This window comes from Chelonoidis abingdonii, chromosome 19 (assembly GCF_003597395.2).
Source record: "Chelonoidis abingdonii isolate Lonesome George chromosome 19, CheloAbing_2.0, whole genome shotgun sequence".
Taxonomy (NCBI): domain Eukaryota; kingdom Metazoa; phylum Chordata; order Testudines; family Testudinidae; genus Chelonoidis; species Chelonoidis abingdonii.
This window is the reverse complement of record NC_133787.1, coordinates 13,475,465-13,501,508: the sequence shown is the minus strand read 5'-3', so window position 1 is coordinate 13,501,508 and position 26,044 is coordinate 13,475,465. Positions and strand designations below refer to the sequence as shown.

At 43.1% G+C, this 26,044-nt stretch overlaps 1 protein-coding gene across 11 annotated transcripts in view; it reads left to right on the top strand.

The window, feature by feature from the left end:
• Positions 1-26,044, top strand: part of CHD9 (chromodomain helicase DNA binding protein 9) — a 217,122-nt gene that overhangs the window by 37,407 nt on the left and 153,671 nt on the right. Inside the window, exon 1 of one of the 11 annotated variants that reach the window (XM_075073781.1) lies at positions 14,491-14,657. The exons of the other annotated variants lie outside the window; for them this stretch is intronic. Within the exon in view, the coding sequence (XP_074929882.1) occupies positions 14,631-14,657 (27 nt within the window). The 5' untranslated portion in view covers positions 14,491-14,630. Of the gene's footprint in view, positions 1-14,490; positions 14,658-26,044 lie in introns of those variants that run through there. 11 annotated transcript variants of the gene reach the window in all.

Genomic DNA, 26,044 nt, shown 5'->3' with positions numbered 1-26,044 from the left:
CTTCTGACAGAGAGCTCTGATGTTGTTCCTGGGATGCTTGGAGGCCACTCACCCAGCTTAGGAGTCAAGCCCCGAGGGCTCCTACACCACTGGGACCATTTTGGCCTCACTTCCACATCCTTATCTATTCCTCTTTCAGCCCTGGTACTTCTCCAGCTTGCTCATATTCCTTCTTCCTATGTGCTAGTCACTATGGCACTGCTAATCTATCACCCACTGCTGTCTTCTGCTCCCTGTCTATTTACCTACGATGTCTGGTTGATTTGGCCAGTACCTGCCCTGTCCGTCTGATCTGGAAGTCCCAGAATTAGCCTGCTATTCTCCACAACCTTTCTGCGAATCTCCATCTGGTCTTGGGAGGTCTAGCCATACGCTGCAGATGTCCTGTACACAATGCCAGCCACTTGTTGTGCCTTCATGTATGCTGTTCTGTGCGCATCTTACATCCCTGCCACTATGTGTTGGACTAGTCTCTGAGGCCTCTCTGCACAGTCCTGCACTGGGTCCTCTCTAGTGTGGGTAGACCCCTCTGCTCAATGATCTTTGCTCATGCCTGTTCCTTGCTGCTATGAATCAGTGCCTCAGTCTGTCTTTTAGTCCAGCCTTTCCAGCCAACTGTAGATTCCCAATTCAGCCACCTCAGCTATCTGTCGATGGTATACATCCCATGAAGGGTCTGGTCTTCTATGGCACTTCTTCTGCTTGGTTCCTCCCATGTCTGCTGCTGCCTCAGGCATTCTCTCACAGCTATCTTTGGGGGCCATCTTTACTGATGTACTCCTGATTGTTCCGTATTCATCCAGGATAGTGGCCTTGACGCTCACCAAGCCCCGCCCGCCTTCTTTCCGGCTGGTATACAGTCTCTGGGTGTTGGACTTGGGGTGGAAACCTCCGTGCATTTGTGGGAGCTTCCGGGTTTTCACATCGGCACCTCATGTCCTCCTTTTGCAGCTCACTTATACCGGCAGGGTATCTGATGACCGCAGGGCTATCCGTTGATAGCTTGATCTTTTCTTCCCACTGAGCTGCTCTTCAGACCTGTCTCTTATCCTTGGTGATACTTGGATGTTTGCTGTCTTCCTTGCTTCCTCATCGTGGTTTCCATATGACTGCGGGGTGCCAAGGTACTTGTAGCTGCTCTGTATGTCTGCTATGTGGCCGCTGTTAGTTCCACCCCATCAGTCTGACTACCTTCCCTCTCTTCACTACCATCCTTGCCACACTTCTCTCAGTCCGAATGACATCCCGATATTCCTTCACTGTATCGCGCTCAGGTGATTCGAGTCGATGTCTCGTTCATTCTTAGCATACACTTGATGTCATCCATGTAGAGGAGGTGGCTTGATGGTAGTCCACTCCTTGAACCATGTACCTTATCATCCTCTGATTATCTGCTGAGGGTTTAACCTTGCAAACAGCAGCTGGACAGTGCATCACCTTGTATATGCCGCACTTGATGGCCACTTGTGCAAGTTGCTTGAGTTGACTTCTAGTTTGTCTTCCATAGTCCATTGATTCTTGAGAAGGTCCTTAGGTCCTGTTGACTTTGTATAGCCCAGACATTCACATCCACGTGTGTGCGCATTGAGTCATAGCTTCCTATAGTCAATCCAGCTGGCTCCTATTGGTCTGTCTAGACCTTGATGTCTTGGCGACTGCTCTATCTATGAGCAATCTGGTGTCTTTGAGCCTCTGGTGTTTCCCAATGCCCTTCTTGACTTGCTCATTACTGCCCATGTTGGTCCTGCTAGCTTGCACTATGATGCCTATAGGACTTTCCATGTTGTGGGGAGCAGGTATTATGCCTTCAGTTGCCGTTCTGTCCCCTTGCAGGGTCTTTCATGATCACACTGTCCTTCCTTGTGTTAGCCAGTTTGTGTGGAGCCTGCTGTAGCAGTGGTCATCTGTGTGCTGCTAGGCGTTTCATCACTGCTGTTAATTTCTTTAGCCAGTAGGTGTGATCATGTCTGGTCCAGGTGCTGTCAAGCTTTCATTTCTTGACCTGATGTGGAGTCTCCACTGTTATGGTGATGTTTCTTTCTGGGAGATGCTGTGCTCTTTCTCATCCTGCAGCCACTTTGCACTGAAACACATTCAATAAAAACAAAAAAACCAACAAATCAAACCAAAAAAAAAAAAAAAAAAAAAAGTAAAACAATTATGATCTTCTCTTTCTCCATATGTTCTTCCATACTGTTCAGTTTCTGCGCTGGTGCTCTTGCCGTATTGTGTTGTTGCAACTGCATTGGGAGTACATCCTTGGATGTGTCCTTGGAGACAGGGCATTTACTTTTTTTGGCCTCTGACTTCTCTAGTGTATCCTCCTATAGCCTGGTAGCCAGTGCGTGAGCCGTTTGTTTAGCAGTCTCTAGCTTCAGATGGAGTCAGGCCCTTGTATTTTCAGTACAGCCAAGTCTATTCCTTTAATCTCTACACCCTTCTTAGTTCCACCAGCTGACTAACTTCTCTCCGAGTCGCCTTGATCTTATCCTCCAACCTCATTTTTCCGGGTGTGGTACATACTGTGTTCTTCTTTGCATCTGTAGCCAAGCATTCTCCAGGATTTACAGAGGCTGTAGCGAGCGTATACCATTTCATTGGTTCTTGAGTTATGTGGGTAGTAGGATTGTAGATGAGGCTCTATTGGCATTATCTAACATACTATCTGATGGTACTTCCACTCGGACCTTGGTAATCGGTTCTCAGAGGATTGACTGTAGCTAGTTTTTCCATGATCTTATGCCTCATATCAAGCCCGCTGCTGCTCTCCATTGCAGAGCACAGCAAGCTATATAGGCATAATATATATATATATATTATATCATATATTTTTCATGCATATGCGCGTATGTGTATAAATTTGTTTTCATATATAATGTTAATATCAGAGAGTGACATCCATTCCATCTGCATAAAACCTAAGAAATTGGGCTTTATACAGCAGGGTTACAGAGGTGTCATCTACACACACAGCAATCCAGATCACAGAACTTGAGGCTTGTTCTGGGATAGCAGCTACAACCCCTTAGTATTAGTTCCTTGGAGTCTTGGGGCCAGTGGAGTCAAGTAAATGTAGCTCCACCATTTGGTCTTATCCATGGTGCACAGATATTCCTGTATGGCTATTCCATTCATAGACCCCCTGCATAGTACCAGCCTAAGGATGGAGGAGTTCAGAACTCATTTTGTTCTTCTTAACCATAGGTGGTATCCACCCTGAAGAGCTCAGACAAGAGAATAATATACGGCAATGATGTAATACCTGTGGTAGGCCAGTGAGCTGCTCCTTTGATGAGCACAAATGATGAAGATATAGCCAAAAGTTAGTGTGATCCTGGGATATAAATATGAAGGGGAATATCAAGTAGGAGTCGGGAGGATATATTACTGCTGTGTTTGACACTGGTTGAACAGTTACTTTAATTCTGTGCCCAGTTCAGGTCCCCACAATTCAAGAAGGATGTTGATAAATTACAGAGAGCTCAGAAGAGCTGTGATAATCATTAAAGGATTAGAAAACATGCTTTATAGTGATAGACTTAACGAGCACAACCTAGTTAGTGTAAGAAAGAAGGTTAAGGGGTGACTTGATTATGGACTATAAGCATCTATCTATATGGAGAAACGTCTCTTTAATAGTAGGCTCTTCAGTCTAAGCAGAGGGAGGTAAACACGATCTAATGGCTGGAAGCTGGTGCTAGACAAATTCAGAATGGACATGAGGTGTAAATTATTAACAGTTGGGGAAATTAATCCTTGGGACAATTTACCATCACTAATAGTTCTCCATCACTGACAATTTTTAAATCAAGATTTGATTTTTTTAAAAGATTCTCTGTGAATTACTGTATATACTTGTTTGTAAGCCAAACATTTTTGGTAAAAAAATGATGCATCAAGGAATGGGGGTCAGCTTATAAATGGGTCTACACCAGAATTTGATGATTTTAAACTCTATGGAATCATTGAATTGAATATCTAATACATTGTTGTTTTGTTTACTGGGAGCATCTGCAGGTATGGAGCGCCTCAGCCCCCTGTGTCCGCAGTTCCTTGTTCCCAGCCAGTGGTGACTTCCCACAGCTCCCATTGGCTGGGAATGGCGAACCACGGCCACAGGGAGCTGAGGGGCTCCATGACTGCAGACACTCCAAGTAAACAAGTCATCCTGACCCGCCAGCGGCTTACACTGACGGGCCCAACCCCTGAAATATAGGGTTGGCTTATGAAAGTGTCATACAGTTTTTGCTATTTTTACCTATTCATTGGGGGGGGGGGTGTCGGCTTATAAATGGACGGGCTAATGAACGAGTATATATGGTATGCTGGGAAAGTTCAATGGCCTGTGTGATACAGGAGGCCAGACTAGATGATCACAATGGTCCCATCTGATCTTGGAATCTATACAGTAAGTGCTGTTAAGTATCCAAAATACACAAGTGGGGGGGGGAAGTGAGACATTTTCTAATATTAATAATTATATATAGTACGCTTTCAGTCCTTATCTTAGTCCGTATATTCAGCTCATACTCTGTCACAGAGATATCAGTAACTTGAAATCATCCTTACAGGGTAGGGGAAACAAGTATCTTTTTATAGTTTTTATATGGAACGTAGTTACAATAGTGCAAGCCTTCTATTATTCAATTTATGAAGCTCTGATAATTCTGCAAGCATCTTAAAATTCAGATTTCAGAGGGGTAGCCATGTTAGTCTGGATATGTAAAAAGCGACAGAGTCCTGTGGCACCTTATAGACTGACAGAAGTATTTGTCGCTTTAAAATTCAGAAACATTTTGAAATCATGAAATGCCTGGGAAAAAAAAGAAAAAATTAATAATACTGCAGACAGTTAGAATCTATGTGGTATACTGTGTATTTCATGTGTCCCTAATTCATCTGCTATTGTATTTATGTAGTTTTCTTTTCTGCCTACTAGTATTTTATATGGAAAATGTTTGCGACTGTGCAGTGTTCATCAGGGAAGTGGCAAAGACTGTTGGAGTTGTAATATCTTTCTGTGAGGATCATCTGCTTTAGTGATAGATTTATGCAGTTGGCACTATATTACTGTTGCTACTTATCCATCTTTGGATAGAATTAAGGTGTTTGAATCAGTCCTTTATTATTTTTGTTTAATTTTAAGTAGCAGTAATGGTTGATTGTAATGATTATCTAAGTCCTTTTGAGATAGTTCTGGTTGTCAAACATGATTAGGTTATTCTGTTTTGATTTTGTAAATTTGTTTATTTTTTCCTCAAAATATTTTCTGGTTTAGGTTTATTTTGAATATCTCTTTTTTTTTTTTTCTTGGGTAATTGCAAAATCCATTAGCTGTATTTAGAATTCATGTATACCAAATACAATAGTGAAACAAACTCAAGAATTAATTAGCAGATGGCAGGCATGGAAGGAGTCTTTTGTCAAGACTTGTTTGCAGAGTTATCACATATGCCAGTGAGCGTAGACCAGTTGTCCAAAAAGAATGATTTAGAAAATAGTCTTTAAATTGTTGTTGGAGAAGAGAGCCACAAAGGTACAACTGAATGTATAAATATTATTAGATGCAACAGATGTCTGGCTAACAACATTCAGAAAAATGTCAGGTAATTCAGTTATCTGAAAAGTGCTAACCTAGTGATAAAATCATGTGCTAATTATGCAAGTTCAGTAGCTGGAAGAAGAGCTGTCTAGCTAGAGAAGAAACAAAGTCAAGCATATCTTGGACTTTTATCTAAATGGAGCGACCCATTGAATGTGGTGCCCATTTGAGCCATCTGTGTGTCAGTCCACTCAGATGCAAAAAGGACAGACGTGGAATGAGTAGGAATCTGAATCAGGTGCCCCCTAAACTATTTTCTGCAACATTACTTCTGAGACTTCAAGTCTATAAGCAGCTTCCACTTAACTCCTCCTTTCTTCCCCATTGCGCCTCCCTCCCGCTCCCCCCCCCCACACACACTTGCTAGGGAAGTGTGTCTTGTATTTTACAAAATGTGGAATTTTCCTTTTAAACATTCAACTGTTTCAACACTCAGGTGGGAACCCATATTCACTCCTGAGCAAGTCACTAATTAAGAAGTCTGATACATCTCCACTTCCATATAACACGAACCGATGTAACACGAATTCGGATAGAACGCAGTAGAGCAGTGCTCCAGGGGGTGGGGGCTGTGCACTCCGGTGGATCAAAGCAAGTTCAACATAACGCGGTTTCACTTATAGAGCACAATAAGATTTTTTGGCTCACAAGGACAGCATTATATCGAGGTAGAGTTGTATTTCAAGACATGCAAGAAGGCTAGAAACCAGAGCATTGTATTGAAAAAAGGAAGATTCTGAATCTCTTATGGTATTTGATTCTTGCTCTGAAAGTTTCTGTGATGACTTAAAAATCAGATCATTAAGTACAGAAAAACTACTTGAGGGCACTTGCAGGCTTCTAAAATATACTTGTTACAATTTTTCTTTCCCTCTAAAGTTTATAGTTTGATTCATGATAGCTGAGACACATTGCCTTTCAGGTGGAGGGATATGAAAAATAGCAACATTTCAAACTGTAAAATAATGTTTTCATTTATAAAAATAATTTGTGGCATATTCAGAATTACATGACTCTATGATGTAGTTCATATGGCGTAGTTTCTGGCAGTTGTATTGGATAACCTGCATACATCATTGTTTCACTATGTGAGAGTAAGGCGGCTGTTCCAAGCATATGTCAATAAAATGATATCATCTATACATATCTGTGGGGAGATAATTAACTACAGAATTACCCTCATCGCAAAATCTGTCCTTGTGCACTAGCGCTCTTGTTTTTCTTGAACAAGATAACTTGTGATTTTCTGTGCTTTAGGTCTTGACTCAACTCTTAGTTAAGTGTTTTTACAAGAAATTGAGGCAAAAAAATATTTTTAGGGGATCATTATACAAGTCTAGGGAACAAAGACGTGACTGGATGTTAAGTGTCTTTGTTCCAAAGCAAATATTTTCTTGATTAAGAAGTCAGCAACTTTGTCTGAGATTATATAGGGAATTTAAAGGGACCATAGGCCGCTACAGATCTTCTGCATGCTCTATGTACCCCATTGAGTGACATCTAAAATTTCTGGATAGCAGATCACCAGGCTATAGGGTTATATCCTTATGTTCAGTACAGGTAATTTCAAAGTCTTCCTGAGTAGCACCCTGGATTCAAAGCGCTCACCCACCACCTTTTAATAGAAGAACAAAGTAATTGTGGAAATAGCCTGTTAAAATGCTGCTATTAAAGGAAAGACTTGTACACTGGAAATTCAGAACTCTCATACACAGAACAGTGCCCAAAAAACTTAAAGGTGAAGATCATTTAGCAAATACGGACTTCTCTGAAATGTTTTTCAAAACTCAGGAATATGACTGCTGCTTTCCCCTATACAAGGCACTGTCACTCTCAGCTATCACGCTTGGCCAGCAAACAGGATCTTGAAAGTCTTCTAAAACACAGGCGTCATAGGATCCTTTTGTTCAAGGATGAATCTGGGGCCATTGTTCCTTGAAACCACAAATTTATGGCATATGTTCCTGTTAGTTTAAAATGTGAGAGTCATGCAGAGGCGGAACAGATGTGTTTCAGGGCAAGAAATTACTTGCTATTATATATACAGTCAGTTCAGATGGTTGCCTATGTTTTGTCCTTCTCCCGCCCCTCCCCAGGACACTCTATACCTATTACTTAGACCTTGGCGTATGTTTTAAAAGAGCTCTTCATGGACCCTAAATTCAACAGTGACTTACTACTGTACTTGAGAAGCACTCTGTAGTGCCAAATGTAGCAAGAATGATTTGTTTATACATAGTCCATGCTAGTCTGAATTTGTTTATACAAAACCTAGAGAAAACATTCTATTTAGATAAAGCCTAATAGTTAAATCATATATATTCATTTTACATATGGCGAACTGAAGGACAGATTAAGATACTTGCTCAGGTGATAGAAAGTTTGGGGCAGGGCTGATGACAGAACCCATATCTTTGAAATCCTGGTCCAGTACCTTAACCATAAGAACCTGCTTTCCTTCTGTATTGAAGTAAAGAACAAGTGGCCTTTCTCCCCTCTCTCTCTCTCTCTCTCCCTCCCTCTCTTCCCACCCTCCCCCCAAATTTGAGTGTCTAAAGTTAACATTTGAATTATTATTGTTTTCACCTACATGAAAGTCAGCCAGCTTTTATGGTTGTTCATCAACTCTAATTTTCAGGTGCTGAAGAAATTAAGCACCCTTGAAAATCAGGCCACTTTTGTGTAGTCAATCCAGTTGACAATATGGATGTATGTTTACTTTATGTACTTAAGGTTTAAAATTTTATCCAGTACTGCTTAATTTTATAACAGCTTTTTGTCAGCACAGTCAATTTATTTAAAACTGAAGTGCTCATGTATACTTTGGTTCACACTGGTAGTCAGTAAGCCTTGTTGCATCTTAAAGCTTTTACTGATTGCCAAGCTACCTTTTAGAATCAGCATGTCCACCTAATACAGACCCAACTGTATGAATTTCAAAGAAGGGGCAGCCTCTGTTCAAGTTTTCAAGTGGAGTTCGATTTGATGGCTTTTATTCCTAGAGGAGCGGTTCTCAAACTGGGAGTTAGTTCCCAAAGTGAGTCGTGGCCTCATTTTAATGGGGTCACCAGGGCTGGCATTAGACTTGCTAAGGCTTGAGACTTAAGTCTGAGCTCCACCTCCCAGGGCCAAAGCTTGAGGGTTTCAACCCTGGGTGGCGGGGCTCAGGTTACAAGCCCCCCACCTGGGGCTGAAGCCCTTGGGCTTTGCCACCCTCCCCCCCTAGGGTGCTGGGGCTTGTGCTGGGGCTTTGGCTCCCCTGCTTGGGGCAGCGAGGCTTGGGGACTGGGCTCAGGCTTCATTCCCAATTCCTGGGGTTGTGTAGTAGTTTTTGTTGTCAGAAGGGGGTTGAGGTGTACTGAAGTTTGAGAATGCCTGTGACTTAACATTATCCTATTCAGGGATATTCTTTATACATCATTACCATGATTGAGAATGTTGATGCTAAGTCTCTGAAAAATGAATCCAGGAATGTAACTTAGAGGTTTCTTAGAAACAACTGACACATACTTTGCATCCCTGAAAGTTGTTGGCATTCTTCTGACTTTAAAAGAAACTAATCAATTTCTATTACAAAAAGTGGCAGCTGTTGACTTGTGACTGTGCATTTGTTTGTGGTATTTTCCCTTCATGTTTTGCAGATTGAAATACCAGTCTTCAAAATAAACTCAGTATTCAAGACCTTTTTTCACAAACAACCTACATTGATTTAGTTGGGGATTGGTCCTGTTTTGAGCAGGGAGTTGGCCTGGATGACCTCCTGAGGTCCCTTCCAACCCTGATATTCTATGATTGGTAGTGACAAGAGCCTCTACCTGTAGTTGTTGGGGTGGGTGGGAGAAAGGGAATTCTAACCGTAGCTATCATATGGTTATTGAAACAAACCTGAAATGATTTTGTATGTAAGCACTCTCTTACTGGAGAAGTAGAACATTATCTTTGAATTTGAGCATTGTTTTTATGCTTGTATGTTCAGAACATCATGCTGTAAAACAGGGAATACTTGTTCTTGTCTACAATTTAAAAAAAACTTTAGGAACTGCTTTAGAATATGGCACCAGTTGTTTCAGGCAATGGAATATATTTAAGTATAATTCAGATGTTCAGAAAAAAGATTCTTCAACTTATTGTAAATAATCTCACTAGAAAAAACAGTTATCATGCTTTCCATGACTTACTCCATACTCTCTTTGGCTTAGATTGTCACCGGTCTAAAAGGAATAAGAACATAGTTCTGAAAGAGATTTTGCACCTTCTTAGTTGGGTTCCTTTTTCTTCACTAGATTGTGGAAGCTACAGCTACTGTGGGTTACAGTGCTCTGCCAGCTTGCTTTAGAAATTCCATTAAATCACTGAAGTAGGTGGTGAAGAGTAACCTTAGTTCTTATGAGCCTTGAAAGCAGCTGCCAGCTGCTGCAGCTAAAGAACACCAACTGTCAAAGAGGAGGCAGGTAAACTAAGGTAGAGGAATGCATAAATAATCATTATAATTATGTTAAACTGGATGAAGGTAAAGGAGAAGGGGTTAGACTGCCAGGAGGGAAGGACTTCAAAGAGCTGAACCCAAGACAATTGGCTGGAATAGAATCATATAACCTGTCTCAGGTTTTTGCTTCACAGATAGGCCCATGCTTTAAGAACTGTGCACACTTTCCTACTTCAAAACACCCAGTATGTGCTTGCAATTCAGGATTGTCATATGCAGTAGTGTATGGAAATACATTGCAGGTGCGTGCCACTCCATTACACAGAGTTTGTGCAGTTTTCAGTGTGTGAAACTCATTCTTGTGAGAATGTTTTGTGTTTCTAAATATTTAGGCCATCATTTTTTCACCCAAATACTTTTTCCTGACTGAACCATAGATCTGAATGCCTTGAGGTTGGAGGTAAGGAATTCTCAGAGTTCCTTTACCACTTGCTCCTCCTGTTTGTCTGACAGAGCCCACGACTGCTGACCTTCATGGCACTGTGAAGGATTGTGGAGGGAAAGAAAATTCAATGGCCTCAGTCTGGTGCTTAGTAAAGTTATTGGTTCTGAAAATATTTATTTTGGTCTGTCAGTGTCTGACAGGGTGGACTAGGCTCAGAGGCCCTCCTCGGGGCCTCAGGATCCTGCCACATGCGTCCCAGGAAAGGAGCAGTGGAGCTAAGTCTTCCAGGTAGCCTAGAAAGGCTGTGAAGGGCTAGCCAAACAGAGAGGCTGCAGGAAGCAGCCAATCAGGGCCCAATAGGGCCATATGAAAAGGAGCTGTAGTGCCAGTGACAGGCAGTTCCCAGCTGGAGCCACAGACGTGAAGATGGTGCTCCTGTCTGGACAAAGGGAACTGCAGCAGCACCACAGACACTCTGTGCTGGCAGAGACCAGGGGAGTGAGGAAAGAGCTTCTGGCTGGCTGCTGGGTGAAGCAGGGTGCAGGCCGAGGCCATAGGGAAGTAGCACAGGGAACTGAAAACAGTTTTGTTAAAGGGACATGATGGTGCATAGCTACTATTCTTAGGATCCCTGGGGTGAGACCTGGAGTAGTAGGTGGGTCTTGGTCCCCTCCATAGGCCACTGGGGAATTGGCCTACAGTTGGACAGCAATAAACCCCCAGAAAGGGATCTGAACTACTTAGTGGCCCTGCTGGAGAGCTAGGGCTGTCAGAGCCCGGAGGGGATGAAACCATTACCTCCAGGGAGGAAGTCCTGGGGATATGGCCCAATACCACAGTTGGGAATGTTTAAAGACTTTAGACGCACCCGAGCAGAAGGGGGCACTTGTGAGAGGTGCATGCTACCCCATTACACAATGTTTCTAGTGTTGGTAGGCCATGGGATACCATATCATAGGTTTATCATTCTTATTATAGTGTGTATTCTGCATTTCAATTCTGGGATGCTTTTAGAAGAAAGGTTTAGAGTGAAAGATTTATACCCTTGTCATGCCAACAGCTTAGCATACTCAGAGGCAATTTAGCACATTACTTTCTAGTTCTGGTTGGTTATCCAGATAAAGGATGCTAAAATTACATTCTTCTTTGAGTGCCGGTCCCTATGGATATTCACTTTGTGGATACTCCTGTGCTTTGTGTCCGGGGACAGCAAATTTTTCAATAGCAATGTCTGCTGGTTCCAAGCCTTCACCCAGTGCTGCCTCATACTTTCAACCAAGGAGTAGTGTGGACCGATCACCCTTCTAGCTGCTTACTGCTGCTTGCGGTCTGAGTTAATGCCCCTCTGAGTCTGTAGCTTTATAGCTCTACTTATTCTACCTGTACTATATTGTAAATAGTTTATTATTTTAGTAGGTAATATATAGCTTATAGTTAGTGGGGATCAAGAGGGTTCCCCCACCATTTGGGGCACTTGGTATGCTCAAGGCCCCAGGCTTCAAGCAGAGGGATGGGGCTGTGGGGATGCAGGGCAGAAGGCTGGGTGTGTGTTGGGGTTGGGGGGGGGAGTTCAGGGCAGAGGCCTGGGGGGTGCAGGGCAGAAGGCTGGGTGTGTGAGGAGGTTCAAGGGTCAGGGCAGAGGACTGCGGGGTGCAGGGCAGAAGGCTGGGTGTGTGAGGAGGTTCAAGGGTCAGGGCAGAGGACTTGGGGGCATGGGGGCTGCAGGGCATAAAGCTGAGTGTGTGTGTGGGGTCAGGGCAGAGGGCTGCGTGTGTGGGGGGGTGAGGGCTGGAGGGTGTGGGGGGTCAGGGCAGAGGGATGCGGCTGTGGGGATGCAGAGCAGAAGGCTGGGTGTGTGTTGGGGTGTGCTGGGTTCAGGGCAGAAGGCTGTGTGTGGAGTGGGGGGGGGGGTCAGGGCAGAGGGCTGGAGGGTATGGGAGCTGCAGGGCAGAATGCTGAGTGGGGGGGTCAGGGCAGAGGACTGGAGGGTGTGGGGGTGTAGGACAGAGGGCTGAGTGTGTGTGGGGGTCAGGGCTGAGTGTGGAGGCGGTAAGGGCAGAAGGCTGGAGGGTGTGAGGGGTGTAGGACAGAGGGCTGGAGGGTGTGCGGGGATGCAGGGCAGAAGGCTGAGTGTGTTGGGGGTCAGGGCAAAGGGCTGCGGTGCTCGGCTCGTGTGGGTGCTCCCAGCCCCCTGCCCTGAGCAGCTCATGGCAGGGGGCAGGAAGGGATGTGCCTGGTCCACCCCTTCCCCCAAGGCTCCATCCCTACCTCTCTCTGCCTTCTCTACGGAGCTGCCTGCCGCTCTTCCCCCTCCCCCTTGCTAGGGCCATCAACTGATTGGCGCAGGAGAGGGGGCGGGGCAGGAAAGCACCACATTGGAGGAGGAAGCTTCTGCCTCCTGCCCCTGCAGGGGAGACGGATGGGGGAGTGCTGAGGGGTGCTGGGGTCCGGAACTGCGGCAGGCGGCTGCGTGCCGCTCAAAATCAGCTCATGTGCCATGTTTGGCACGCGTGCCGCAGGTTGCCGACCCCTGATCTACACAGCTCCAGAGTCAATGATCCTGTTAGGCCAGATTCTAGTGACACGTCACTATGCCATCTGTATATCATTCACCAGTACTGACAACTAGCCAGAGTGTGGATGCACTAGGATCATTGGAACACTATTCGCCAAGGCACCCCTTTGGCCACACTACCTCAGGACAAACCATACTGATGGTTCTGCCTATATAGTCAGGTAACTCTTACTCTGTAGATGAACAGAAGGTCCCCATGGTCTTGAGAAGGAACATTAACATGGACAGTGCTTCCAGAGTCTCCTGGACACCCTGTGTCCCTGGGTCCATACTGTGGAGCTAGAGACCACTGGTATTCCCCTGCCCTTGGGGCCCAGTTCCATACAGTGTGATCCCAGTGGCCATACTGGAGTTCTTGAAATCCATACTCTCGAGCCCCAGACTAAGAAACCTGGATCACCGCTTCAGACAGAAATTGCCTCCGAGAGAGGAACCTCAGCCTCCTAAGAGAAGAAACAGTACCGCTGGATCTGCCAACAAAGTCATCTTCAATTCTGGATGAGGTGGTAGTGCTGGTCTCCCCGCTCCTCTCCAGATGACTATAGGCAGTACTAGGAGCATCTAAGGAGGATTGCAGAAACCCTACAGATCCCACTGGATGAAGGCCAGGATCCTACACACAGACTTCTGGTCAGTCTCTGTAGTCTAAGGCTCTTTCTGTGGTGGCTCTCCCTAGTGATGAAGCCATTTTCGAGCCTGCTAAGGACATCTGGCACACACTAGTCCCCCAACCTCTAAGAGGGCTGAAAAAAAGTGTTCCCGGGAGTGGAATATCTATTCTCCCCACCCTAACTTGAACACTTGGGTTGTCTAAGCGATCACATTGTGGAACAGGTTACCCCATCCCAAGTCCACTTCTTCAGTCAAAGATGCCAAGAGGCTAGATTGCTTCATCAGAAAGAACTTTTCTTCATCCAACCTGCTATTCTGAATTGCTAACTACAAGGCATTCATGTCAAAATATGACTCTACTAATTACAAAAAGCTGTTGAAATTAGTCAATAAAGTACCTCAAGAATATAGGCCTTAATTCTAGTCTATCCTAGTGAGAGGAAGCTGTTTGAAGGATCATCCCTACAGACATCACTTGATGCAGTGGACACAGCTTCCTGCGCCATGGTGGCAGATCTCTTGTCTGTAGTCATTGGGGTTTCCCAAGGAGATCCAGGTGATGGTTGAAGATCTCCCCTTTGAGGGTAACAACATTTTCAGTGGGGAAAAACCAATGAGTCACTTCTCTCTTAAGGACTCTGTCACCATCTGTTCCTTGAGAATATATACTCTGACTTCTCGCAGGAAATATTCTAAGCCACGCTGGATAGCTATCGGCTAACCCCTCAGCTGGTCTATCAGCAGAGGACCTATGAGCCACCGAGAAGCATGGTGGGTGCAGCATGGCAGACACGCCTCACCACTGCCATGCTCTCTCCAGGTGCTGCAGCCTACCAAGAAAACATTGTGATGGGATGCTCAAGAGCTGTCAATCAGTCCTTGCACAAGAAGTCTCTCCCCACCTCTTTCTGTGGGGAGACACTTTCTGGCCTATTTCCTTCCAAGGTGGCAGCATTTAACATCAAACCAAATGGGTTTTGGAGGGCATTGCATTTGGGTGGGTGATCGAATATCTCTTCCCCATGCCTATTCATAGACTGCTGTCATGACAGCACTCTCCTACAGGAGGTAGACCTTCTCATGTAGTTAGGGGGTGTTGAGCCAGTACCTCCTCATTACAAGGGGAGGGTTCTTACTCCAAATATTTCCTAATCTCTCAAAAGAGAAGTGGCTAGAGACTTACTCTGAATGTCGGGCAAATGAACATCATCTGCTGCTCAGGTTTCAGAATTATTACCACGGCTGCTATAATCTTCTCCCATGAAGGCAATTGGTTTGTGGCTGTTAATTTGAAAATGCTTCTTTTCATATTGATGTCCATCCAGCACGCAGGAGATTGGTAGATTTCACGGTGGGCCTAGAGCATTTCTAATACACGGCACTGCCATTTGGCATTTCGATGGCCTCGAGGGCTTTTGGAAAAGTAATGGCTGTGGTGGGAGTGCACTTGTGCCATCAATGCATTTCCATATTTCCCTACCTAGATGCCTGGCTGCTCATGGGAGGATCATATCAGGAGGTATAGGTAGCAATCCCCTCCTTACTAGACCAGTGCCGTTCCTTGGGACTTCAGGTAAACAGTTTCCCCTCACTAGGATAGACTAGAATTTACACTTGCAACGTCTATAGAGTTTATTGGAGCCAGTGTAGACATGACTGTAGCCAGAGCCTAATTAGTGAAGATTCCTTGTGATGAGATCTCATGTTTGACTTCATTTCAATCCTCAGACGACAGTCTGATCCTGCTTGTTTTTGCTATGTCACATGCCACGTATGACTGTGTGACCCCTTTGCAAGACTCCACCCTTACGATCTCTAAGCTTGGCTGAGGGAAGGTATGTGCTCAGAGCAGAGACTCCCTGAACAAAAGAGTTTCACATTCTCAAAGGGTCCTCATGTCACTTATCTGGTGGGAGAACAGGGACAAGGTTGTGTAAGGGTTCCCTTTATTCCTGTCCCTCCCACAAAGACGCTCGTTACAGATCTGTCTCTCCTGGGCTGGGATGCGCACCTGCAGAGCCACCTGGACACTCTGCAAGAGTTCACACTCCACATCAACCTTCTCAAACTTCAGTTAACTCATGGAACATGCCAGAGGTTCTTGTCCTTCATTTGATCCAAGTCAAGTTAGACAACATGACCACTGTTTATTATATAAACAAACAGTAGGAAGCAAGGTATGCCTCATTTTGCAGGGAAGAGATTGTTTGTTTACCTGCCATGTTCGCAGGTTTGGCCGATCGTAGCGCCCACTTGCTGCGGTTTGCTGGTGCAGGCCAATAGGGGCTGCGGGAAGTGACGCGGGCTGAGGGACGTGCTGGCCGTCCTTCTTGCAGCCCCCATTGGCCTGAAGCCACAACCGGCCGAACCTGTGGATGCGGCAGGTAAACACCCCACCAGGGGCTTTCCCTGAGCAAGTGGCGGATCAGCTTAGAGAACCACTGCTTTAGATGATCTCCAAAGTTGTTTGATTCCATTGCTGAGAGAATGAAGGCACAGAAAATATCTTCCCAAAGACTCTTGAAATGGATTTCCAGTTGTATCCTCTTTGGCTTTGAGTTTATGGAAGCCTTTTCTCCTCAATCTGTCAGTGCTCAAGCTGCCTTGGTGGCTTCCCTGTGAGGAATCTCACTCTCGTAGATCTGTAGAGAGGCTGCTTAGGGTTCTGTTCTATTCACACATCAGCTGGGCAGTATGCCTTGATTCAAGCCATGGCTGGGGATGCAGTGGTGTGCAAGCTGTGGTGCAGAGCACGTCCTTGCACCCACCTGCTCAATTAACACTGCTTGGGAGTCACCCACAGTGAATACCCTTGGGGACCAGCACTCAAAGGAAGGTTACTTACCTTATAGTAACTGAAGTTCTTAGAGATATGTGGTCTGTATGGGTATTCATGTCCTGCCCTCCTTGCCTTACGCTTGGATCCTCTTGGATTTGCAGTAGAGTAGGAACTGGAGAGGCGGTAGGTCTGCACTGCCTGTTATGCCATCTCCCTTCAGTTGAAAGCGCAAGGAGGTGAAGGGCAAAGGTATGAACCAACAGACACTGCTACTGAAAAGTTTCTGGTCCCCTGAAAACAGACTGTATATGCACCCCCAGTGAATACCCAAAAGGACCACACATCTCAAAGAACTCCAGTTAGTAGATCCTCTAAAGAAAGGTTAGTTACCTTTGTATCTTAACAATCACAGTAAAATATTTTAGAATTAATTTTCTGGTTGTGGGAAGGATGCAAGATAATCAGAATGTGATTTTAATACCTGAGATGTCATGACCTGTCGTGATTTGAAATAAATGATGCATGCTGTTGGTATGCTGGGAAATGGCATCTTTCTAGCAATATCCAACAATACTTTTGTAATTCTAATGGTTCAGAGAGATTAGACTCTACAATTCAGTGGTCCCATGGTCTAGCAATGCTTTCTTGGCTCCAATCCAGGATTAATTGTAGCAAATCCCATATTTCAGACTAGAGTAAAAATTATCCATTTACTCTAGATTTTACTTAAGCTGCTGGCTGTAGAGATGTGGTGGTGATAGGACAAATCTGTGTCTCACCTAATTTGCTCAAAAAATGAATAGGAAAATTGAGTGATAATGAGGGAGAAGAGAGATAGACGATATGTCTGCGTAGCACCTGGGCTGTGCCAGCTATCTTGGGCTTGGACTGTGGGGCTATTTCATTGCTGTGTAGACTTCCACAGGGGTCCCAGAGCTTGGGCTGTAGCCCACGCCCAGAAATATACACAGCAATGAAACAGTCCTGAGCCCTGCCATATGCGGGTGTCTATACCACATAGACTGTACTTGTGGTTTAGACATACCCAGAGAGTTAAAATGTGTGTTTCTAAAGTGCTTTTTACAGTAATAAAATCAGAACTGGTTTTAATCTATTTTTCATTCTAATAGGATGTTTTCCAAGAATATACTTATTACATAACATCCATTTCATGAGAGTGGGGTTCTAATGTAGATTTCCTTTCTCTTTTTGGAAATAAGTCAACTAACCAATCATTTCCCCAGAAATTCAGTAAAATGTATTTAGTTTTCTACTGTGAAATCTTGTCTACACTAGAGAACTTATATGTTACAGATATGGGTGGTGGCAACGTGCAGCTCACTCCTGCTGAAAATGGGTTAACTACAAATGTAGACAGGCTTAAACTAAACTTAGAACAGTTTCAAAAACCATAGTTGAACCTTGCTTATAGCATGCTTATAGCAGGCAGAGGCATGTTATGTCCATGTACTTTTTGCTCTGCCTAAAACCTAATTGGCAATCTACTGCTGTCTCGTTAGCTATTCTGTCATCTTACCACCTGTTGGTAACAATACGTGTTGACCTGTAGGACTACGCAGCCAATATGATGAAAGCACTGACTCTGGTCTTGCTGCTTACGTTATCAGCCTGATGCAATTCAGATTGTCTTATTAGTGCAGCATGGAGATTAATTTATGCTAAGCCCTTCTCCCTTTGCTTCCAAGGCATGCCTCCCGAAAACATGTCTGTTGATCCCTCCCTTGAATTCACTTTGAGTCCTTCACCATACTTCGTTTGATACCTGTTATTGTTCCTGAAGTCCTTGGATGCCTTTTACTTCCATGGGCTTTTCCCGCAGTCCAGAGTTCTCAAACCTTCATGAGGCTTTACAAGAGATCTTGGTGTAATCCTCTCCTTTATTGACTCTCTTCCCTACTGCTGCCACCTCTAGTTCCAGACCAGTCCCTTTTGGCTGGATTTTAATGATCCTCAATTCTCTTCCTTAGGCCTCTGGCCCACCTCCCACGCACCGTGCTCTCTGGTAGGAAAGTGGTGGAGAGGGAGTGGGGGAATCTCTCATGTTCCTTGGGGTATATTTGTTAAAAATGAGAAAATTCTAGTGTCCTATGGAAAGGTAGGTTTGATAGAAATATTTTTAAAATGCTTAAAATTATTCAGTACCCATGGAAGTTTCATTACCTCTGCTTATGGATGGCTTTCAGTTCAGTTCCTGGCAGACTATCTTCATCTTGGAAAAGAGGCACAAGTTTGCATGAAATGAAGTGGAACAAGTTTTTCCTGTTCATTTTAAATGGAAAAAGCAGTGTTCTTTGCAAGCTGCTTTTAAGTGTATTACATATTTAATATTTGTTTGAAACATGGGGTAAATAAAAGTTTTTTGTTTTAAACTCATTTGCTTTTCCTTCCCAGTTTATTATGTAGAAAGGCTATGTTATGTGTTCCTGAAGGTAGTAATCTGCTCTGTTGTTATCCAAGATTGCTGAAATTCAAATCATTGTGAATTCTGGCTGTGACCATTGGTATTAAGGAATACAGTAGAACCTCAGAGTTACAAACTGACCAGTCATCCACAATCTCATTTGGAACTGGAAGTATGCAATCAGACATCAGAAACAGGGAAAAAAGCAAATACAGTACAGTACTGTGTTAAATGTAAACTACTGAAAAATAAAATAAAGGGACAATTTAAAAAAAGATTTGACAAGGTAAGGAAACCTTCTGTGCTTGTTTCATTTAAATTAAGATGGTTTAAAAGTAGCATTTTTCTTCTGCATAGTAAAGTTTTCAAAGCTGTATTAAGTCAATGTTTAGTTGTAAACTTTTGAAAGAACAACCATAATGTTTTGTTCAGAGTTGCGAACATTTCACGGTTACCAACATTTACCTCCATTCCCAAGGTGTTCCTAACTCTGAGATTCTACTGTGTAAAGAAAAGGCTACCACGCCTGCCTTTGTTAATTCAAAGGCAGATTAAGTAGCCTCTTTGTTATATGTGTAGTTAACATATAAAAACAGCTTTTCTGAGACAGTTCTCCAGCTAAGAAGGCTTCCAGCCCACGGACACCCAAATGTTTTGTGCATTTTGTTGAATGTAAGGTTATTCTTGATAAGCGTTTATTCATTATAAAGGCTTCAAAATAAGTAGCTTTCATGATAGCTGTCTTCTTTTGGCGGGGGGGAATCCACCAAACCGTATATATTCTTAACATTTATTATTCTCTGACACAAGTTGTACAAACACTTGTGAGAAACAACAATGGATATTAAAATTCAGGCATGCTTACTGTCCAGTTTTGAGTGAGACTGCCTCAGCTGTATCACACTGTTATTGGATATTTTGCAATCCTAAATAACTGATTCCCTTTAAAGAATGATTCCATCCTCCAAAACTTTTTTTTAAAATACATTATCAGTTCTGTTTGTGTCTGTGTTTTCCAAGTCAGATGGATATGGCTCTTTTTATAACTGTAGATCATGCAAACTTAGCCTGAGATCTGAATGTCAAGCTAAGTTCTTTGATGCTCAAAGTGTCATCACCTGCCCTAAATTTTTTCCCAATTATGCTGTAATGATTCTTGTGCAATCCAGTTGCCTTCAATGGAATTTTATAGGTAGAAGTTGTTAAACAATATTGTTCACAAAGTAGTTCATCAAACAGAATTTAGCTCTCACTCTCAACTCTGGTGTCCTGCAGCCATACTGTAAGTAAAAAAAGAAATAAAACCTTATTTTTGTCAGTAAAATCGACAACAGTGGCTGAGTGCATTTAAGGTAGCATTTAAGGTACTGTGTGTGTCAGTATTATCACTTCTACAGGCCTGTCCCAGTTGTTCTTTGCATCCACGTGCACACACGCAATTGTAGAGAGGAGATGCGGCGGCAGACCGAGGCAAGCTTTTGCTGATTCTGCACTGTATGGAGGTACTTATCCTTGCATGCATTGCTACAGCAGGACAATTTGCTCCCCCATCCATAGCAGTTGGAGAGAACAAACAGTAGGGGGCCAACACGAAGGGGAGAACAGAGTAGGCAGTGTAGTTTAGTCCCTTCCATGACTGTGGGCCAGGCCATCACTTAGAGTCCATATGTGTTGACACTAGGAAGCACAGGCTGTTTGGTTGGGATGTAGAGTGAAGTAAAGGGGGTATCGGGGTTTGTTTGTTCTGTTCAGTTTCGGTGGTGGCAGGGGGAGTTGTTTTGTGTTTTGGTGGGTTTTTTCCTCAACGGCCTTAGTTAGGGTTACCAGATAGCAACTGTGGGGAAAAAAGGTACGGGGGTGGCGGATAATAGGCATCTATATAAGAAAACGTCCCAGAAAATGGGGCTGTCCCTTTAAAAATGGGACATCTGGTCACCCTAGCCTTAATAAAGAAATCCCCTTTTGCGCTGATTACTTATGACCTTTGTGGTAGAAGAGTACAGAAATGAAAGATAAAGGAATAGGAGGATTTTAGTAACCAGAGAAAATGGGGGAACTCCAGTGGAGGGGAGACAGTAAAGGTCCTGTTGCCTCTCTAATGTTGAGAAGTGGGGTATTAGGTGAAACTTGGTGTTGTCTCAGGGAGGGGGGAACTTTGCTGGTTCTCACCGTACCACTGCTCTTAGGGAAGATATTGGAAAACATTGACCTAGTTGATAGAGCACTAGACTAGGACTCATGAGAGGTGGGTTATATTTTATATATTTTATATTCCAAGTTTTGCTACTGGCCTGCTTTGAGATCTTGAGCAAGTCACTTGACTCCTGTATGCCTCAGTTTCCCTATTTGTAAAATAAGAGTAGTGGGGCTTACTTTCTTTGTTAAAATGCTTTGAGGTCTGCAGATGAAAAATATAAGCTAGTTTGTATTTATTCACCTCCACTGAATGCAGAGGATCGGCTTTCTCCACACCTCCAACCCCCTCAATGCTACTCTCCCTTTTCCTACCAAGAAGCCCAATAACACAAGTGCACACAAGAAATCCTGTTCAGGGATGGGTAGCCTTTTTATGCCCAAGATTTAGATATTCAAGTTCCATTATGCTGTGATTCACCAGAATATATCCATAACATGTCCGGCAGCTGACAGTATACAAATCCTTAGGACTCTTGTGGAGTTATCCCAATAATCCTGACAATATTTTTAAAATACTAGTAGCTATGGTCAACATTGTTTAAAATAACATGCTTGCTTTCCTCCCACCCTCCAAAAAAAACCCTTGTGTATTAAATCAATGATGGTTAAAACACCAAGGGTTGTGAGAAATCATCCAAATTGGCGGAGAACTGACGACATGCCCTGTAAACCTCTCAAACTAGTAATTTCTTACCCATCTACGTGGGCCTCAACTCTCTACCCAATCCTGTTGGGGGGACAAAGGTGTGGTCCCAGGTGCGTTGCTACTTGCTTCCCATATGAGTGGAAGCCAATAATAGGCCTGTTTCTCTTTCTCTTCCCTTCCTAAAGTTCCCTACTCCACACTTGGAATGTTCCCCAATGGGGGTACTGAAGTGGTTCTTTTTGAGTAGGTGGTTGGATGAGAGTGAATATGGCTGCATTCTTCTATTCCATTATCAGCCTAAAGCTGAGCGCCCAAAACGGAGTGAGAACACTTGCAGGTGGAACAATGAAGAATAGGATTAAAGGCCACCTCTGTTAGCCACAGCAGTGGTAGCCAAAAGCATGAATGATAGGGAACTGTCCCAGTAGCGAAGCTGAAGACCTGGGAGAATGGGGGGGAAGTTCTTTTCTGCTTAATACGGGGCTGTTTCCAAGTAGTATTGTATCCATTCAATACTTGTTCTTGCAGCCTGTCCTTTTAAAATGATTTAGAAATTAATCAACTCTTTCAGTGGGACTGTCTTCCTTGCTTTTCCTTCATTCATTGGTAAAACAGAGTGTCTTATAGACTTTAAGGTCAGAAGGGACCAATATGATCATCTAGTCCGACCTCCTGCACAAAGCAGGCCACAGAATCCTACCCATCCACTTCTATAACAAACTCCTAATCTATGTCTGAGTTACTGAAGTCTTCAAATTGTGGTTTGAAGACCTCAAGCTGCAGAGAATCCACCAGCAAGTGACCCATGCCCCACGCTGCAGAGGAAGGCGAAAAACCTCCAGGGCCTCTGCTAATCTGCCCCGGAGGAAAATTCCTTCCCCACTCGAGAATGGCGATCAGCTAAACCCTGAGCAAGTGGGCAAGACTCACCAGCCAGCACTCAGGAAAGAATTCTCTACAGTAACTCAGATCCCATCCCATCTAACATCCCATCACAGACTACTGGGCATACTTACCTGCTGATAATCAAAGATCAGTTGCCAAAATTAAGCTATCCCGTCATACCATCCCTTCCATAAACTTATGAAGCTTAGTCTTAAAGCCAGATATGTCTTGTGCACTCACTACTCCCCTTGGAAGGCTGTTCCAGAACTTCACTCCTCTAATAGAAAAGAAGATGGCCAACACATAAGTGTTTCTGGAAGGGCACAATTTAATTACAAAAGAGCTATCATAGTATGCGGGCTGAATTTGCACATAGAAAAGGCAGTCTCCATACTTCTCCACAATAATTTAAGATCAGAACAATATGGTGATATCTTTTATTGCTTCATTTTTTAAAAAAAATTAGCTATTCAAATATTACAACAAACTAAATTGCACTCATCATAAGTGAGCAAAGGACAGTGTGCAATTTATTACCAATGTGTGTTGTGTGTGTGTGTTCACAGTAATATACAAAATTTAGTAAATTTCCATGTTTCTCTAAGTCATTGGTGCAAATTAGTGAATCTCCAATGTGCAGGAAAGATGGAGCGAAATAAAGGGCAGAAAGCAAAGTTGGAATCTACTGAGAATGAGCTGAAGAACAAAGATATTAAAATGTAGTGCTACTAAGTGATGCTGATATTTTAGCCACTTAGTCAAAATAACGTACTGGAGAAATGTTGGCACTTAATACTTTACTGCTCCTTTGTTTATGATGCACTTAAATTGCTTTTTGTCAAGAAGACTATAAGCAAACTATTGGATAAAAATCAAGCAGCACAGTTTGATCACTTGTATGTCAGTGCACAATAATATCTTGAGAGCTGAAACAGCAATTTAGGAGATTTTATACTTGAAAATTCATGTTCTCTCTTTGTATAAGCCCTATTGTACTTTAGAGCCAAGGAACTTAAGACTATCAAAGGTTGGCTTAGAAATATGGCATTTGTTTGCCTTGCCTATCCAGGTTGATACCATTGCTTGTTTTGTTGTTTTTTGAATATTTATTCAGTGGATTGAATATAAAGATGAACATAGGAAGAGGAATGGAAATAATTTCAACCACCGTAAGCGCAATTGTTATGTATAGGGGAAGGTGACTTACATTTTCATGTCATAGGATCATGACTTATATCAGAGAGGATAAAAATTATTTAAGTTGATTTTTATTAGAATCAGATTTTTTTAATTTAAATACATTTTTCTTTTTAGAAATAAGCCAATTTAAAATTAAATTAACCTATATTCCATGTAAATTTACCATAATCTATATGTCAAACCAACTCTGGTTCCAGGTGTTTAGCCAGTAACTTCTACCAGTTCAGTGAGGTAGTAAACCATCTTTTGACTACAGCAGGTTCTTTTGCAACTGCAGAGAGGGTTTTCCTCATTTCAGTTTATTCATTCAGCTAGTTCAGGTCAATGACTAGTTCATTCAAAGTTGAGAAACCTATCGGGAATTCAAAAAACAGGAATACTTATGTTCCTCTTCCAATCAGTGAATACAAAGTGAGATATATACTTGTTCTAAAATCTCGAAGGACATGGTGACCAGAAACAATCTGCAATTCATTAATTACAGATAATACGTCCTTTGTTTAATAAATCAGTTAGTTTTAAATGCAAAACCTGTTTGATAACTTACATAAGAAAAAAGTATCCAAAATATTTAAGTAATTTTATTTAACTAATAAAAAAATTAAATGCTGTTGTTGTGCATTTTAATTGTATTCCAATTTTTACCCAGTTGTAGTTTGACACAAATCACATGTAAAACAGTATCATGTAGTAAATAAGAAATGTTATTCACTATTTTCTAACATAATTTAAGAAGTAAAAATTAAGAATCTGAATAAATGTATGTGTAACACAAGTCTTCTCTCTAGTCAGGCAAGTGCTCACCTCTTGCCTGGGTGCCTAATATTCTTGAAGATAATGGAAATCCTGTGAACGTCCTAACAGTGGTCTTGGTTAGGTGAGAATTTTCTATCCACCCATTCACAGCAGCTCTCTGCTCTTAAGGAGAATGACAGTTTGTGGTGCCTCTACGGGGATAAGCACTATATACCTCTGTTAGGATATCTTGGTAACTTCCAGGAACAATTCTGGCCTAAATCATTCAGCAGCCCTTGCAGATAAGGGCAACTTTATATGATTACTCTAAAGAAGCACTAAACACTCAAGTTGAAGCAAGGAACAACTTTACTTAGGAGTAATTTAGCAAACTACAATGACAGTGCAATAGAATAAAATAGAATACCTACTGTAATGATTGCAACAAATCAATAAGGTGGCATTGCAACAGGTTCAGCTAATAGTGGCAACTTACAAACATTAAAGTAAACTGATGCCTGTGCTGTAGGATGTAGTGCTTTATGTAGAAACGAAACTTAAACTTACACAAGAATATTCACCATTAATATTATACAAACTCATCCCCTCCTGCAGTGTGCACTCCCGTTTAATTTTAAAATCCCAGGTACTTCCTTGCGATGCCATACTTGATGAATGGGAGTTCAATGGAAAGCACAAGGAGTTTCTGACATAGCAGAGAGAGTCCAGATAACTGGGGTGAGACATTTTGGTTTAGAACAGGTTAAAATTGACACAGTGGTAGCTGGTAATCATCAAGTTATAAAACAGCCACCATCTCTGTCACCAATAGCTTTTCTTATAAGCTCTTTGCTCTTTACCTCCGGTGCCCTGGAAGGAGGTACTTTCCCTAGCGCAAGAACTTTCACATCAGATCACCAAGGTCTCCCCAAACAAGGATAATCTCTGGGGTACTTGTACTTTCCACAGTTGCCTGGGTTGCACAGTTCAAGATCTGCCAGTATGATCACCTCCTGGCTCAGCTGCTGAGAAGGAATAAATGTGCTCGAGCTCGATGCTAGCAGGCAAGCAGGTGCAGCGTGGCCTTAATACTGGTTGTGTAGTCTCAGCCGGAATGTCTGGGCAGCCTAGTCTCTTGAATCTCTTGATCTAAACACAGACAACTAGATCCTATCCCGCCGGACCTCTAAACTTGGTGAAGTAGCACCACTGGCTCCAGGCCTAGCCTACCCTTCTCATGAACCTCTAGCTCCTCTTTTTCAGTCATTTCATCTTTATCAGCTTTCTTGCCCTACCAGCTTCCTTTAGCCAACCCTCCAGGCTACCAGTAGGATCTCCTGACTTTCAGCTTCGGCCCAGATACAGGATCACAGAGCCAGTAGGGGTCCTTGGGCAAAAAACCCCCTAACGCTTCACCTGCCTACCTCAAATATGAGAGTGACACGAACTAGGAGAGTCATGCCGGCTCGGACGTCGCCCGGATTAACAAGGTCCGCTCCAGATGTTGAGGAACCAGGACAA